This window comes from Python bivittatus, unplaced genomic scaffold (genome assembly GCF_059951505.1).
Source record: "Python bivittatus isolate LINGU-HERP-01145 unplaced genomic scaffold, Pbiv_v1 ctg000270_np1212, whole genome shotgun sequence".
Taxonomy (NCBI): domain Eukaryota; kingdom Metazoa; phylum Chordata; class Lepidosauria; order Squamata; family Pythonidae; genus Python; species Python bivittatus.
Genome location: NW_028277050.1, coordinates 2,381,612 through 2,399,662, shown reverse-complemented (window position 1 = coordinate 2,399,662; position 18,051 = coordinate 2,381,612). Strand labels below are relative to the sequence as shown.

At 39.8% G+C, this 18,051-nt stretch overlaps 1 protein-coding gene across 1 annotated transcript in view; it reads left to right on the top strand.

Moving 5' to 3' along the window:
* Positions 1–10,307: 10,307 nt before the first annotated feature.
* Positions 10,308–18,051, top strand: part of CASR (calcium sensing receptor) — a 29,598-nt gene continuing 21,854 nt past the window's right edge. Inside the window, exons 1-3 of the mRNA XM_007420436.2 lie at positions 10,308–10,492; positions 13,303–13,609; positions 17,050–17,925. Of these exons, the coding sequence (XP_007420498.1) occupies positions 10,308–10,492; positions 13,303–13,609; positions 17,050–17,925 (1,368 nt within the window). The remainder of the gene's footprint in view (positions 10,493–13,302; positions 13,610–17,049; positions 17,926–18,051) is intronic.

The window sequence follows — 18,051 nt, the reverse complement described above, 5'->3', positions numbered from 1 at the left end:
CTGTGCACTGACACAGGGAAGTTCCTAATATGTATCTCCATGTTGCTGAAATGGAAGTAGGTCAGAAGTTTGGACTCAGTAAATCTTTGTGCCACAAACAGTAGCAAATTTGATGAAATTCCTGTATTTTTATGCATACTTTAAAAAAAAGACCCCCTCCAAATACAACATTCCAGCATGTATGAGCTATGTAGATGGAGCATAAAGCAGTTGTGAATCTTAAACGCTAACATATGTGAATGAAAACCCACATCAGGCACATTCTATTGAACAGGCTAACCTGGGCTCCTCCTCAGAAGGGACAGTGTGACATTGGAACAGACCTTAGCACCTGTTAGATCTAAAAGTTGCTGTTTTTGTCCAGCATTTTGGACACATTATGAAAAGACCTGGCTCTCTTAAGAAGTCTGTAATTCTTGGAAAGGTGGAAGAGTCTTATGAACTTACAGTATCTTAGCCTGAGTCAGATGGTATGTCTAGTTCAGTATTGGCATTGGTTCTCCAAGGATTTCAGAGAGAAGATTTTCTCAGCTCTACCTGGATATAAAAGAAGTCTTTGAGTTGAGCTCAGGTCATGGTGACTTCACAGATATGTCCATGTAGATGGAAGAAATGATGGGAAAACATAGGATGGTGTTACAAAGAAAAATGATGGTATCAGTAAAACACAACAAAATCCTTGTGTAATAAGAAAATGCTTTCCAGGCAAAGAGGCTGGTGTGTTCTCTCTTTCTCAGTTTCTTTACATTACAGATAACTTAAGTAAGCATTTGTAGGGATACCATATTTATTGGTTGTGTCTTACTGACAGCATCATCTTTCATTTTAACACCAAAGGTGAAGCATCAGACTGAAGAAGTGAGAGTGTGCACTATGTTGTTTATGATGCAATGAGGTTGTAAGAAGGGGGCAAATTATTTAACAAACACGTTGATATTTTTTTTAATTGATTCATATTGCTTCTCTGTATACCAGGTGGTTGTTTAAATATCATCAGGATAGTAGGAAGGAGTATTTGAATATTTCACTCTGTTCTCCATGTGTCCACAAGCATAAGAGGGGCCCTCTGGGCTTGGCATGAAACCACACAGATATGCAGATCCTCTTCTGATTGACCCCACCCCACTTCTATGTAAGTTACAAACACCTGACAAAGGCTTCTAGGGCCTTTTTATTTAAAAGTCTTGCCTTCCCCAGGGGAAAAATTGAGATAACAATTTTGCCAGTCATTCCCATGATGTCCATGGTAACACAAATCACACTTCTGCTGTCGGGTTGCAAATGGATGACACCCTCAAATCAGCCAAACGTGGAAGAGGCCAATCCTTGCAAAGCACCAGAGAGAAACCACTCAATTATCATCTTCCCACACTACTGTACACACAGCCCAACTCACAAGGTTTAATTTAACATAACCACCCCATGCTATCATCAGCTCCTCAGAAATGAGAAGGCAGTTTGCTTGCTTATGGAGAAGCATGTAGAATGAATACATAAACCCCACTGCTTCCCCCCCCCCATCCCTAACTTGCAAGTTCCAAGTCCTGAGAGAAGACCAATACTGAAAAGAAGGACCCAGGGAGGGAAGGGGAGGAGCAAAAGAGGGAAAGGGAGGAGCAAAGGTAGGGGACAAGGATGACTGCTTTTAGAGAAGGTAGCCATCTCAGGCAGGAGATGCTGGAGGACACTGGCAAGATGCTAGAGGCCAGAAGGGGGTGGGAGACACAGTCCAACTTTCCTGTACCCCCCATAGCCGCCTGCTTCTGGCTGTGGGAAGGATGCTGTTCCACTGCCATCATTAAAGTAAAGTTCAGAGCTCCTCCAGTCAGTTTCTGTACCTGGAACAAATGGGTACCATCTTGTTCTTGGCCTCAAGCAGCAAAATGCCTTAGACTAACTCTGGATGGGAAACAAATAAAGCAGATTCAAGCCTTGCCACAATTACATCAAAATGGACCTTTTGTAGTGGTTGGCCAGCAACACTAATGTCAGAGGCAAAAGAAGCACCAGAAGCAAGGATACTCTCTGGGCTTTGCAGTCACAGAGCAGATCCAGCTCACTTAGCAAGTGAAGACAGGGGAGGAGCCTCCCTATCTTGGTGAGATCTTTCAATGAGGAAAGTAAAATGCAAATCCTTAAGAAACAAGAGGTGCAGGTGGCAGGGGAAATACTACCTAACCATGGAGAAGGAAATAAAAGGAACTGTGAATCTTAGTTCCAACCACAAAGGAGTCATTTGGAGGAAAACTAGGAAATAAACTGAAAAATGAAAAGATTTTGGAGCATTGATCAATAAAAGCAACAACTGTAGATTATCTAACAACAACAAAAGGGTTGACTGAAAAACTTGCTTTCTTCACACCTGTTAATATTTCAGTCTCTTCCCTCTTGTGATGTCATTGCTTTATTAGTAGCACAGTTGCCATAGAATCCATTGGTGTGGGCAAATTCTCCAAAATGTCAAAACATTTTTAGCCCTTCTTTCTGCATCATTGAGACAATGGCACCTTAGCCATTTTTGGTCTTCCAATACAGTGTTAAAGTTTTCTTGGGAGGGGGAAAAAAAAAAACTTGGAGGAGATGGTAGTTGTTCTAAATGTATTGATCTCTGTCCCAGGCCAAAGACTGTCTGGACTTTTATGCTTGTGCCCTTTGATGATTCAATTTTGATATTATAAACTTGAAAACCAAGTTTGAGATATCTAAAATGTGAAGAGCAGAATGGCTGGCGGGTACCTCTGCAGTGGGAATCTTACTAGAAATTAATATTTAATCATAAGTTTCTTTTTGTGGCTCTAATTATTCACTTCTGGTGAATTTGATCTGTGTTTCACTTAGCCTTTGAGGCCTAATAAGCTTTCCTCTTTGCTGACAGAGCAACCTCAGGCATGTTATCTGAAAATCAAGCTGGGCTTGTTCTGCTTCACTTCAGTATCTCCCACAGGACAACTGTTAGCATTTGAACTCATCTGGGTCTTTCAGTACAAACACAGGTGCAACTCTCTCATAATGCTGACATAAAGGGAAAAATTTGATTAAGTGAAACTGAGTCAAGAAAACATATGGAACAGATATGGGCAGGAACCTTTTAAAAAACTTACATTAGAATTATAGAAGATACCAACTGGCTTGCGATGATACTTATTGGCATTCTCACTAGAAGGAGCATTTTGGGTATCTTTGTTTTTTCCACTGCTAGATCTGGGGGCCCGTATCCATTTCAACTATCTCATTCAGAAAACTCTAATGTTAAAATCCTTTGTTATTTTTTAAACTGCTTCAGCACTCTCCAGTTCTTCTGTAAGAGACAAATGTTTCCTCATCTAGAATTGTAATTCCCAAAACTAGATGAAAGTTAAATTTGGGGCACAGCATAAAACGAAAGAATACACAGTAATAATATGATCATCATTAGTATATTTGTATAAGGCTTTTCCATATGGGATTATTAAAACCAATTACATGTCTGATATTCTCTGGATTCAGAAGCTAAGCAAGGTTGGGGCTAATTAATATTTGGGTGGGAGACCACTCAGGAGTCTGAGAGCTGTAGGAAAGATGGGAAAATAAAATTTAAAAAAAAACCCAAAGAAGGGAATGGCAAACTACTACTGTATTGTTGCCAAGGAAACTATATGGATGTGTCCGTGAAGTCTTCAACGGTCAGATTCAATCTTGCTAAAAAAAACCCTGATCAACAGCAATTTTATACCAGTAAGAATATCCTAATATTACCATTATCTTACCTTTCTTGCCCACCAATTGCTGAAATATGAACTGATATTTCCAGTTATAGTAGCAGTGTCTGAGAATGCTTTCTATGAACTCAGACTAATGTGCTACCTCTGGATTTTTAGGGGAACCCCTGCTAGCCATTGTCATTCATGCCTAAGTAATATCCAACTTGGCTGTTACATTTTGACTGGGGCACATTTTTATGCCATCTTTATCCTCAGTTTGTTTCTGAGCCCATCTCAGGTTGCTAGTTTTATCTTTAAAGTCCTAACTGACTTAGGACCAGGATGCAAATTCCAGAATGCCACAGCCCAGGCCCGCCTGACTATTTAGAGGGGTGGCAGATGACCAGCCTAGAGGCCAATAGGGCAGCTCAGCCAGTATGAGGATAGCAGGGCCTACCCAATCAACACAGCCAAGCAGACATATGGGTTGGATTCTTGGTTCATCATTTTTATTTTTCAAATAATAAAACAAATCTTATTCCCAAAGAAATCTATTTAGCAAGAGAAACAAATTTCATTTAGTTTCATTGAACACAATACTGCTTTGGCTTTAAAGAGGTCAAAATACCCAGAATCTTCATCTTCTTCTCTTCCTCCTCTTTCGTATTTGTGGACAATCTGTTTGTTTTTATTACAAATATAGAAGCAATTGAGTAGCACTGAATTTCAGCGACAGCAGGTGTCTTTTCAATTTAGAGTTCACCAGCATGATTTCTTTTATTGTGATTTATTCCATTCATTCTCAGTTGGCCTACTCTTCCTGTCTGAGGTTGGCTGATAACTGCATTCATGGCAATTAATCTAACTTGTTAAATTTGTTATCTCTCTCAGTAAGCTTAGTATTTCACTTCCTGTGATGATTTAAGTATCTGTAGCTGAAACAGTAGAATTGGTTTGACAGTTGCCACAATATAATTTAAATAACTTGATTTTAGGGTTCCTATATTCTGGGATGTCCATAGGAGGGGGGTTTAAAAAGTTTTAAAAGATGGTAAGTGCAACTGCGTGATTGGAGCCCCACCCCCCTTTTTTTAATAGGCATTTCACATGCTCGTTAAAAGGGGTTGGCCTTTGATTGTGGAGCTGTAGACGCCATCTTGACTTTTTTGACCCCCAATGCAGATGCCCCTGACTTCATTATGTATGTTTATGTCTGTCTTTGTGTCTGCTCCATCAAAAAGAAGCATCCCTCATGAATACTTATGAACACTGACTCCCTTTGCAACTCCTGTTTGAAGTCTTGCATTGGTATTCCTTATGGTAAAGGCTGCTATTGTTGTAAATTTTATCAAATTGGATCCACCAATTATATTTTAAACATTTTCCCCATTATCATCTCTGTTTCCAAGAATGAAAACCAGCCTGTGTAATTATGTAAGTCAGATCCCAGAGGGTTTTTTTCCCCACCTATTCTCTTGTCATTGGAAAGCCCTCCAGATGAACAGGAAACAGGTGTCCGCATGCTCACATTTAGAGAAGAGTATCAACAAGCACATCTTGTTAACTTCTTGGTAACTGGGTGTTGCAGAGGACCTCTGCTATTCATTGAGTCTCTCCTTGTGTCTGAAGATAGGACCGAGCCTTCTCTGTCATCTGAAGAGCCTCAACAGACAGAAGAAACTCTGCTTGATGCGATCCTGTACTTCCTAATCAGAAGAATCCTGAAGAGGACTGAATTCTTCCCTTTTTCTAATTCTACCGTCTGGCAGCCACAGCCATATGACTACAAGCTGTCCTTATCCATCTTAAGAACTTTTAAAAAGATGGTAATCATTGCTTTAGGAATATAAATACATTAACCCTTACCATTTTAAATTATATCTTGTTCAACTCTGTGTAAAAATGGTAAAAAAAGAATTCCCCTATCTTTATGCTCCTCCCTAAAGGTTGGATTACTGTCCAGTTAGGTTCTGCCTTTTGTTCCTGTTCTTTTGTCAGTAATATTAAGATCAAATACAAACAAGAGAATCACTGCCCTTAATTGCAGTTTAGTGGATTTACAGCAATACAAAAAGGATGGAAAGAAAAAGAACAGGAAGAAAAAGGATGGAAAGAGAAGGGACATTTTATCAAGATTAGAAAGAAACAAAGGATGAGGCTCACCATAAGCCCTTGGCAAAGTTAATTTACAATATAATTATTCTTGTTTACTTAAAAATAAATCCCATAGTATTCAAAAGGTCTTACAGTGTGTTTAGCATTTCAGCCTTTTTTTTTTTTAAGAGTAGTATCATTTTCGTGTTCCAGCTGTACATAATAATGGCTTTTTCAGAAAACAGCTTTTAGCAGCATTCTTAAAAGCTTTTATGTGTTTCTGGAATGTCTTACTTTAATACATTTGTAAAACGTGGGACATTATAGTAGGACAAACATCAATTTGGAAGAATTGACTTTCTCTATTATAACATCCAATATCCTATTTTCTACACTTCCTTAGACAATCCTGTGAAGTAGGTTGGTTTTAGAGCTAGAGACTGGCTAGATGGGAAGGTAGTGTGCGTTGAATTAACGGCAATGCTCATCACTCAGATTTCCCTGTGTAACTCTCTTTGTTCTTTGTTTCTTTTTGTTCTTATCAGGCAAAATGATTTCCACAGCAGCTACCATCGATTCGGAGAACTGAAAGCAAAAACGTTGAGTTGAATGAGAGTAATTAAAAATTGCAGGGCAAAAACCATCCACAAAACTTTGCACAGATGCTGTGTGAGTTTTGCACCCTACCTCCTCATCTTTGAGGTGATAACCCTCATAACATTCCAGGTCGCATCAGTCCTTGAAGAAGTGCGGTGAAGTGCGTGCTTAAAATAGAAAACCCTAAAAAAAAAAAAAAACCTTTCTTTCTTCCTTCCTCTCCTCTCTTTCCAATGGCGTAAATGGGCACCGCAAAGCTAGTTTTTAATCACACTCCTGCCCCTGCATTTTTCCAACCCAATTAGGCCATTACCCGAATTAAATGAGGCATAGAGCCTCCAAAAGTCACACCGTTGTCCCGGAGATGGAACGTGTACTGTGGTGGACTTGGCAGGGAGGGGAGCTGCTGATGCTGCTCACTGGAGGGTGACTCCAGGTGTTTGTGCATTCCAACTTGGGCAGAAAGATCACCTTCACAGAGACGTAGCATAGTAGATATTCCCTTTGCTTGCTTGCTTGTTTTTTTTTTTTAAAAGAAACACCACTTTCCAAAATCAGTTTTGAGATCATTCCTACAACACACTTAACTGGATCAGCAAGCTGTTGTGGGTTTACTGAAACAAAAACAAAGGTCAGTTGATTCAGTCAACTACGCCAGCAGGTTAAATTTAACCCAAAACAGGGCCAGTCATGCATACGGTTGAAATAATTCCACCCAGTCAGTTGTGTTGGAGCAACAGCTAAACTTAGCCAGCTGACCTTAAGTCAGTCCGTTTACATGAGTCTCCATGTAAAAAAGCTGGAGGAAAGAAGTGGCTGAAAAGCAGATTACTGAAATCAGCGCCAAGGCCTGAGAGCGAAGAACCCCAACACGGGCCAGCCACAAGAGACTAGCCGTGTCTATGCTGCCTGTCTGACCAATGGAGAAAGGCTCCGTGATGTCATGGCATAATGCCTCTCCTCTGGTGGGCTAGCAGGCACCTTTTGAAGAAAGTGAGGGAGATGCCAATAATTCTAAAACTGCTGACTTTTGACCCAGTTAGGGTGATCGGTTGTTGCCAGAATATGAGGTAAAGGGATTTCACTGGCTTAGTGATTGACTAGGTTAAGTATGCCATGAGGAAATCAGGCTATTGTGTTAATAGGACTGAGATTATTATTATCCCTTAGCAAGTATGCCAGGGAGATCACATATTACCCTTCATCATAGCAATGACTTGTACAGGCTGCAATAAGGATTAGTTTATTGTAGCCCCAGGCTGCATAGTTTTCTACACTCAAACAGGAGGCTCTCTTCTTAGAGTCATGCACCTATCTTATTTTATATAAAAAATAAAATAAAATTCCCCTCTCACCCCCTTGAGGTCTTCCTCAATCTCGGGTCCTCTACCAGAGGCCTGGGAGTTTGAGGGTTCTGCGCAGTATCTTAGCTGTTCCTAGCACTGTACTCTTCTGGACAGAGAGCTCTGATGTTCCGGGGATCAGTCATGCATAGTAGGGTTGAAATCTATAACCTATATCACATTTATATAGCTGCCCATCTCACACAAAATGACTCTTGGGGTGGGGTGAAGGACATATTACTGGGTCTCCCTTGAGTTGCCTCACCATTACAAGCTCATTCCTAGTTCCATGTCTAAAGCATATCTTGGCATCTGAGGTGCATTACTGTGAGTTGTTCTCTCTGATAGGGAGGGTGGCACAAAAAAAAAATATATTTGGGGGGCACATGCAAAGAAACTATTCCAGACTCATTAACTGCCACTTAGTTAGTCTCCTCATTTGTGCTGTCTTCTATAATTCATTATCTCAGTGGATTTTTGTCCTGAAGTTGCAGAAAGAATGTCAGCAAGGGAATGGAGAACGAGGCTTTGGTGAGACCTAAAGACAGCTATTCTGCTAAAAGCAGGAGCTGTGGTCCTTTTATATGACTAATGTAGGTAATAAGTGATGCTGTTTGGAAAGAACCACTGGTACCCTCAATCTTCTTCCTTTCCCCCTTATCTCAGATTTTTGGAGGCTGGCTGTGGAGACAGTAGAGACAGTATACTACTTTAGTTCAGGGTTCCTCAACCTTAGCAACTTTAAGATGGGTGGACTTTAACTCCCAGAATTCCCCAGCCAGCATGGGAGTTGAAGTCCACCCATCTTAAAGTTGCTGAGGTTGAGGAACCCTGCTTTAGTTAGTTTTGACCTTATTCCCATTTTCTTCTTTTGTGTGATTGCCAGATCTGAAAATGAGAGAATGAGGATGACTTGTCCTACAGATCAAGGAACCCAAGGAATAAATTTTCCTTTTTTGTTGTCTGAGCTATTTAAAATATTCAAGAGCCTGTCTGAGTAAAGTTCTAACAACTTTTTCCTGTAAAATGTACCACTTCATCCAAAGTACAAATACTTACAGTGCCAGAATGATGGTTTCTGTGACTTGTAAACACAAGATGGAAGGAGTAACATTTTAGAATGGCTCTGTTTTGCAATTATTTTCCTTCATTTAATTCTGCATAATGTGTGGATGAGAAATTAGAGGGAAAAATATATTGGAATTGCAAAGAATGGAAAGCTAGGCTTGGGTTTACACTGAGTAGAAACTTCTGCTGGGGAATCTTTCTATCTGCTCTATCTATCTATCTATCTATCTATCTATCTATCTATCTATCTATCTATCTATCTATCTAAAAATTTAACTACTTTTCCACCTAATGGTAGAAAATGGGGGGAAAAAATCTGTCCAGGTATCATTAGTCCTCCCTGCACATCAGGGTTCGTCAACCTTGGCAATTTTAAGATGGGTGGACTTCAATTCCCAGAATTCCCCAACCTTGCTGGCTGGGGAATTCTGGGAGTTGAAGTCCACCCATCTTAAAGTTGCCATGGTTGAGGAACCCTGCCTTACATCATCTCCATCCAACTTTGTTCTACCCTTTCCCTTTCCTTTCTTTCCTTCTCATTGTGGTTTCCCGATTTCTAGCCTGATGCCCTTAATCACTACACCAAACTGGCTCTCAACCTTATTTTAAAGTTAAAATAAATTAAAATAACTTTATTTTAATGATTATTGATCTTTTCTTTTTGTCCAACTCTGACTTTAGGGGTGGATTGTGGCTTCTGTCTAGTGTGTATACACAAACATACATGCACACATACAAATATTATTGGGAAGAAGAAAATATCCAGTAGTGATTGTAGTTGAGTCCTAGGTTAACAAGATGGGGGGATTGGTCACTGCTTTGTTTTTTGTCTGTGTTCATAATTTTTCTCTGTCTAGTCTCCTTTTTTTGAAGGGATCATAATAAATTAGGTAAATGTGATATATTTGTCATTTTTGCTTTTTCAGTATATAAAGCAAATGTGATGTTTTATGAAATAATTATAAGAAAAAACTTTTAAAAAGAGCTTTAGAACAAGGATGTGATTTGTGACTTCACAATTTGAAGCTGTCCTCAGATGTACTTCTGCTGATATACGCCATGAGCTTTATTACAATAATTTTGACATTTCATAGCCAAGGCAAGAAAGAAGACACCTTGTAAATCTTCAAGTTACATATATATTTGTATTCCTGGAGTGGTTGGTATTTGGGAGGGGTTGATTCTATGGACAGTTCTACACTTCTTTGTATACGTGAAATGACATTTTTACATTTCAATATTGTTTTAGGAAGTCTTGAAGATGAATTCTACCTGACCTACTAGTGATACCGAAGAAGCAAGGAATTGCTGGATCAGATAAATTACAATGGAGAAGTCCACTGAAGAGACATCAGAACTATCGTTATTGTCCTGTGGCTTACTAGACATTAAGCCTCCCCATCAAAGCCATAGTGCATGGTGTTTCAAACAGAAAAAATATGTCAAATTTTACTAGGTTTATTCTGCTTCTTAGGTACCTGATCTGAAATTTGCAACGTAATTCCTTTGGTGTAAAGGAGGAACGATGACTTTTTATAGCTTCTGTTTGGTCCTCTTTGCATTTACTTGGAGTAGCTCTGCCTATGGACCAAATCAAAGGGCACAGAAGAAAGGAGACATCATTCTTGGAGGACTGTTTCCCATTCATTTTGGAGTGGCTGCTAAACACCAGGATCTGAAATCTAGGCCAGAATCGGTAGAATGCATAAGGTAAGTCCAGGTCAAATCCTTCAAAGTCACATGCCAGAGGCCTTAAAGGTTTTGTGACCTCTGCTAGCTAATAGTTTTATGGCTTAGAAAATGAAGCCACTTCAAGACTTATACGGAAGCAACTAAAGTCTTACTATGTCTCCCACACCTTGTGTGTGGGCTTTCCTGAAGCATTTGACTGATCCCTTTGGAAGTAGGTCTGTAAATCAGATCTGATTTTTATTTACTGAATTCTACTATATATGCAGATTTTCAAAATAGTTTGTGGTTTACAACATAAAATATAATTGCATTTCATATAAAATATTAAATTCAGTACAAAAGAGTCTTAGTGGCTACACAAAACCAAGGGGGTTCGGTTACCCTTATAGAAAGCAGCTACGTGAAATGTCTTAGTTGAGGGCATTCTATATTTTGGGGGTGACTGGTGAGAAGGCCTGCTTCATGCACAATTTGAGCCTTGCATCTCTAACCATTGGAATAGTGAGCAAAGCTTCTTAATAGTGGTTTGTTATGTTCAGCATCCTTAACCCAGGAGGTACCTTTATTGTTTTGATAGTAGGCAGAAGTAGTTATGAAGTTAAGAGATTTAGAAGCAGGTTGAAAAGAAGAGCCATCAGACCCCATAAACTTGTTTCTGTTCTGGTTCTTTTCCCAATTAAAACAGTTGCTTTATCAGTTTGCCTTTGGTTGGTGTTGAGCCCTCTCATCTATTTTTAACTATCAGTGATAAATAAGTCTGACCTGGTATGCATAACCTCAACATAGCTGGAGGAACAAGTAGGACTGAATCTCTCATTGCTGAGGCGGATGTTGCATTGCCCTTAGATGATCAGGTGTATTATTTGGGAGTACTCACAGATTCCTCATCATCACTAGAAATGTTAATGATCTCTTTGTCTGTCAGTCTGTTTCTGGGCTTGCCTTATTTTTTTTCTTAATTCGCCTGTAAATCTAAATCTTGGCTAAGTTACCTAAAAGATCCATCCATATTTGCTTCTCGGGATCATCATGATGGCCTCACCTGTGGCTCTTCTCTAGGTGCCCCGCCAAATGAGGCAAGGGAGCCAATCAGAGAAGAAAGAATCTTTTCATGAATGGCCTCTTGTTTGTGGAAAGCCTCTCCAGGGATGTTCACCTGACCCTTCCATTATGGCCTTATAGGTGCTGTGTGAAGACCTCTTCATTTTCATAGATAAAAGAACCTGTGCTATTTTCTATGTTGTTGTTTTTTAATGTTCTGTCTATGGTTAATATGGTTTAATTCATTTATACACTGTCTAGAGAGATTTAAGTATTGGGAAGTCTCCAAGTATTATAAAAAAGAGCAAACTAAATTGTACAGTGATCTATACTGCGACCGGAAGTAATGATACTAAATTATTCAGGGTTATAAAAATAAAAGGATTGTAAAGAGCACCATAATGATATTTCCAAATTAGATGAATGAATTTTGTAATAAGGAATGCAGTTCAGTGTAAACAAATGCAAAGTTGTGTAAATTGGATTAAAAATCTGATCTCCGCATGTGTGCTAATGAAGTCCAAGCTGGCAGTGATTGACTGAGATAATTTCTGCACTAGTGATTTGCAACATCTGCATGGCATCACTTAGCTATGGTTGAAATGATGTAACCTGTTTTGCATAGCTCTTAATTTTAACACGATAGTGGGATGATTCTAGAACAGGTTATAAATTGTTACGAAATTATAAAGTGGAGGTAGAGATCACCTAAGAAAAAGTTGCTGGAGTCACAGGGTATTGATATACTGATATAGTGTATCAGTGAAAATGTCAACCCAATGTGTTACTTGTTTCAAATTATGAATTCCATGCTAGGAATCATAAGGAAAAGCATTGAAAATAAAGCTACTAATATTGTAATCAGGGCTGTGCAGTGATTTTGCTTCAGTCTTCCAATGATGTTTCAGAGCAGTCACACAATCCTAGGAAAAGCTACAGACAGTTACTGTATTCATGTCCATGCTCCTATGTACCAAAATGTCAGCTGCTGGGGACAATCCTGGAGGAAAGCCATGATTCTTCTATTTTGCTTATGAGCTTCGTGCATCATTTGCTTGGTCAGTGGCTGACACAGAATGTTGGACAAAATGGGCCTTAACATTCTAATAGTACCGCATGTAACACCTCATGGATTGCCCAGAAAATGGGATGTCATATAAATGTTAAATACTTATTTTTGAAAAATGGCATAGGGCAATTCTGAATGAGAACAGTTTCTTAGCACAGTATTCTGGACTGTGGATGATGCAATCATTCAAAGCAAGATCTCTGATTTATCTTTTAGTGAAGAAGGAGGTTCTGTTAAATTGTATCAGTAGTTGCTGAGAAGTCCAGGAGTATGTATTCTCTGCCAGTGTCAAAATGCCCGTTGTTCTGATCCAACAGGGCTCTGTTTTGTAATATATGTAATATAGCTGGCATGGGTGTCCGTGGGGGGACGAAGGGGTCAAATTATGTTCTGTGCATCATTACCTCATCACACATATGACGTGCCTTGTGTAATTCATATCATATGCTTGATAATGACATGATGCAACTGATGTAAATTGCATCATTTGTACAACAATATCATAATACATGTCATTGTGACTTGTAATAGATATCTATGTGAACTGGCCCTATTTTGGGTTAATTGCTTTGAAATATGTAGATTCATTTCTCTTTGGAGGAAAATGGACTTAAGAAGTGCTCTTCCATTCACTCAGAACAACACCTTTTCCTGTTTCTCTCCTCTACCCGCATACGAGACAGCTGCACTTATTTTGATATCTCCTCCTTTTTTGTAGGTACAATTTCCGTGGTTTTCGCTGGCTACAGGCGATGATCTTTGCCATTGAGGAAATTAATAGCAGCCCAACTCTTCTTCCCAATATGACTCTTGGATACAGCATATTTGATACCTGCAACACAGTGTCTAAAGCTTTGGAAGCTACACTGAGTTTTGTGGCCCAAAACAAGATTGACTCTCTGAATCTGGATGAGTTCTGCAATTGCTCAGATCATATTCCCTCAACAATTGCGGTAGTGGGAGCAACAGGCTCTGGGATTTCCACTGCAGTTGCCAACCTTCTGGGTCTCTTTTATATACCTCAGGTGAGCATATGTTGTCACTGTGCATGATGATAAATAGGATGGTCTTGGGTAGCTGAGCTCATTTGTTACAAAATGTTTATACTGTCTCTAGGGCAAGTTTCATCCAGCTCTTCAGCCAATCTCACCACATGTATAAAGTCTTAAAGAGCAATATCATTTCCACATCTCCCTTCTTTTTAAAAGAATAAACATCGCTTTTCTAATTATAAGAACCAACAGTATTCAACAAGTCATTCTAGTGGTCTGTGTCTATATGTCTTAGTGGCCCCTATATTCAAAAAGGCAGCTCTACACCCTTAATCACTGGATAATTTCTCTGTAACTTCTTTATTCTCTTATGCCCATATTAAGTAGCATAATGCCCATTATGTATTTCCGTCAGCTATGGTAATTAATTTTGCAGCTTTCTGTTGAACTGTTTCAGCATGTAACAACCCATGGTGAGATATGATCCCATCTGGGGCATTGGTTTTCTCTGATTTTTTTTAAAAAATTATTTATTGTTGTTGTTGCTGGTTTGGCCCCATTTTTAATAAGTTAATTTGACTGTGGCTAACCTAGTTTGGATGCTCCTCAAAGATTTTAAATTCATGGCCTGAAAATGGAAGACTGTTGACTGATATAACTGTCTGAAGTAGCCCATCTCTGGAGGGAAAATGCCTGAATTCAAAGAACAATCTATTGTGATGGATCGTTGTCCCATCCAATAAATTCAAATAAATAATCTAATAAGATTTTTCAGGCCTTTTATTTTTTTTCCCCAAGCAGGTGATTTATTTAACTCTGAAATTGAATTTCAGAAATTTGAATATCACAGAAATTCACATTCAGCCCAACTCCTCTAGTTCTTTTGGAATATTCCATAATGTTTTCCCTTCTCCCTCTAAAGTTTTGCCCCATGTCAGGTTATATCAATATACTTGTCTGTATCTTCATACTATCAAGTCCCATCAAGTATTTACTGTTCAGTCCTATGAAGGACTTTGCAGGCCAATCCTAGACCAAATGAGAATTTCGAAAAGCCATATCTCCCTGTCAACCCAAAAAGGTAGAGCAGATTAAGAAACCAATGCCATATTGGTCTAAAACTTCTTTTATTGGATCAGCTGTAGTAACAGGATCTTGCCAGTCTGAATGTGCTTCCCTCCTCCCTCATTTTACCTTTGTGTGAGCTAGGGAGGGGTCTCTCTGAGAATTTATGCAAACTAATTTCTTGGCCCTTGCTCAAGCCCCTCTTATCTGACTGTTGCCTTGGTAAGCAGCTCTTCCTCATGTCCTTCAAGGTCATTCCCTATTCCGTCTGCATTCCCAAATTTTGTGTGTGTGTGTGTATAATTCTAGTGGACTCTCGCAAAATTCCTAGAATAAATTTCTGTTTGAAAACTCACCATGAACAATAACATTGTATGCTCAGATGGATCTGGGTTGTTTCTGAATGTGATTGGAAATTTTCTTATATGTTGGGGATATTCTCAAAGTTCTGGCTGAGCTGTGGAATATAGAAACAGTCTGGGCAATCAATTCTAAATATTCTCTTCCCTTTCACTGATCCAAGACAGCCCCCTGATTTAATGGCAAGCTGAGAATGATGAAGTGGGAAAATGTGGCAACCTGACTGGTAGAGGAAAAGTCTTGGGATAAATGAGACACAGCATGATTAGAGCCCACTTGAAGGCCTGCTCTGAAAGGAAGAATATTCCAAATGGTTTATGGTCAGTTGAGGGACCACCTCTCCCACTGAGAGGCCATTTTTCAGGATGATGGGGGAAGGCTTTATCCTTTCTCAAATTATGGAATGTATTTCCTCAGGAGTGGTGTTTGGCTTCCATCAATCCAGTAGATTGATTGATAAAGACACATAATCCCAGTTAGGCTTTAAAATGTTAAGGTTGTAATTCCAACGATATCTATAGTTGTTAGCCCACCTCTTAAAGAGTCTTGAACTCTTTGTTCAAGGGGATCTTTCTAAGGCAGGAATAGGCAATATGCTGGCCATGCATATTGCTCACTGCATCTGTGAGCAGCTTCTTATTCACCTGCAAACTGCCCTGCTAATACCTGTGACATTTTTTGCATCTTTAATTAAAACTATGTTCATGGAGTCATGAACATTCTGTGTGAAACACTGCTCTCCAGACAGCTGCCATCTTTATTGCCCCAAATGCTTCTGGATTTATATGTGCCCAGAGGTTGTCTTAAGAAGCTAATGGGATGAGTGACTAAAGGATAGTGCTTTTTACTGAAGCATTCCCAGGCAGCTGCAAAAATAGAAGGAAGAAAAGTCAGATATCCTTTGCAGGTGCCTGGTAAAGGGGATATTGGAGAATGGATAGGACAAAATTGGGGAGTGAGGAGAAATAGAACGTTCTGAAGGAATGGGAGAAGCAGCAAGGAAAATTGGTGTTGGATTGGCCGTGTGTGGTGGATAGCAACAGAGAGCAAGGCTATCAGGAAGGAAGGGGTGCATCCCAGGAAGGGAAAGGAGACAAAAGACAACACAGTCCTGAGGCGTAGCGTGGGAAGCATAAGAGGTTCAGGATGGCCACTCCCTAGAATCTCCCAGGGTATATCCACTACTTGCAGTAGTACAGATTTAGTTTGGCAAGATTCTGTCTATAGGGGATAAGCAAGTAAAGGAACTTCATTCAACTGGACTGTTTCACCGTTGTTCTTGGGCTGGGCCTGACACCGTGACCCAGACAGGTAGGAGAAGAAAGCAGGCAGACTGAGGCTCAAAGAAAGCTGGAAAAAAGCAAGAATGGGGACTAGAGAGCCAGCCAATGGGGAATGGAGCAAGTGAGAAAGGAACCTGTATGGAGCAAGTGAGAAAGGAACCTGGGTGTATGCACAGTGGTGTGTGGATCTTCTGAGCTGCCTTAATGGAGATACAGATGAGAAACAAAAAAACGGGGAAGGTGATGCTGAGGTAGAAAGAACTTTGGATTAAAAGAAGTGAATTTGCATGTTAGGATTCTGAGACTACCTCTCCCTTCTTTTAACTTTCTTGGATAAATTTTCACTTGTGGTTCAAAATATTCTGCCTATTCATAACTCTTTGAGTATATACAAAACATATGCCTGTAACGTTTCAGAATATCTCCATATGTAAACAATTGCCCAGTTGTGATGTCAAAATGTCAAAATTGATAGAGTAGTTCCAGATGGAAAACTTTTACTGCTGCCATTGAAGAATTCCATCTTGTCCATCAGTTGAATTGTAACCAACAGAAGATGCTGCAGCCCACAAGCCTTTTACCATTGCTGACAACTTCATTTTGTGTTTCGGGATCAAATCGTGGCCTCAGAACCAGGGGAATTTTCTAACAACTGCAAAATGTGTTTCTTCTCGTATTCCAACCCAGCGAAAGCCAGGAAACATTTCAGAATTGTTTTTGCGTAAGAGTGTTATATAAGAGTTTACTCCCTGTTTCCTTTTCCAGGTTAGCTATGCTTCATCCAGTCGGCTCCTGAGCAACAGGAATGAGTACAAATCTTTCCTGCGCACAATACCTAATGATGAGCATCAGGCCACTGCTATGGCTGACATTGTAGAGTACTTCCGCTGGAATTGGGTAGGTACCATTGCAGCAGATGACAATTATGGCCGGCCGGGTATTGAAAAGTTCAGGGAAGAAACAGAGGAAAGAAACATCTGCATTGACTTCAGTGAGCTCATTGCCCAGTACTTGCCTGAGGATCAGATCCAGCAGGTGGTGAAAGTCATCCAGAATTCCACTGCCAAAGTGATTGTTGTCTTCTCCAGTGCGCCTGACCTAGAACCACTGATCAAAGAGATTGTCACACGGAACATCACTGGCAGGATTTGGCTGGCAAGTGAAGCCTGGGCCAGCTCATCATTGATAGCTATGCCACAATTCTTTCATGTCATGGGGGGCACTATTGGATTTGCTCTTAAGGCGGGACAGATTCCTGGCTTTCGTGACTTTCTGCAGAAGGTAAACCCTAAGAAATCTGCTAACAATGGATTTATCAAAGAGTTTTGGGAGGAGACATTTAATTGCTACCTACCAGAAGGAAACAAAAATTTTCCAAGTTCTTTCCACAAAGGCCATGAAGAAGGCGCTAGAGCTGGAAATGGTACGGCTGCATTCCGTCCCCCATGTACAGGGGATGAGAACATCACCAGTGTGGAGACACCATACATGGATTATACTCACCTGCGGATATCTTATAATGTGTACTTGGCGGTATACTCCATCGCTCATGCTTTGCAGGATATATACACTTGCACTCCTGGGAAAGGGCTATTTGCCAATGGGTCATGTGCAGATATCAAGAAAGTTGAGGCATGGCAGGTAAGATTTTTTTGCTATAATTACCGTACTACACAGTGTCTGATATAATTTACAGAACAGATAGATTCTCATGAAATTGACAGATTTGCGCTGCTCTATGTAGCCCTCATCTAAGGTTAATTAAAT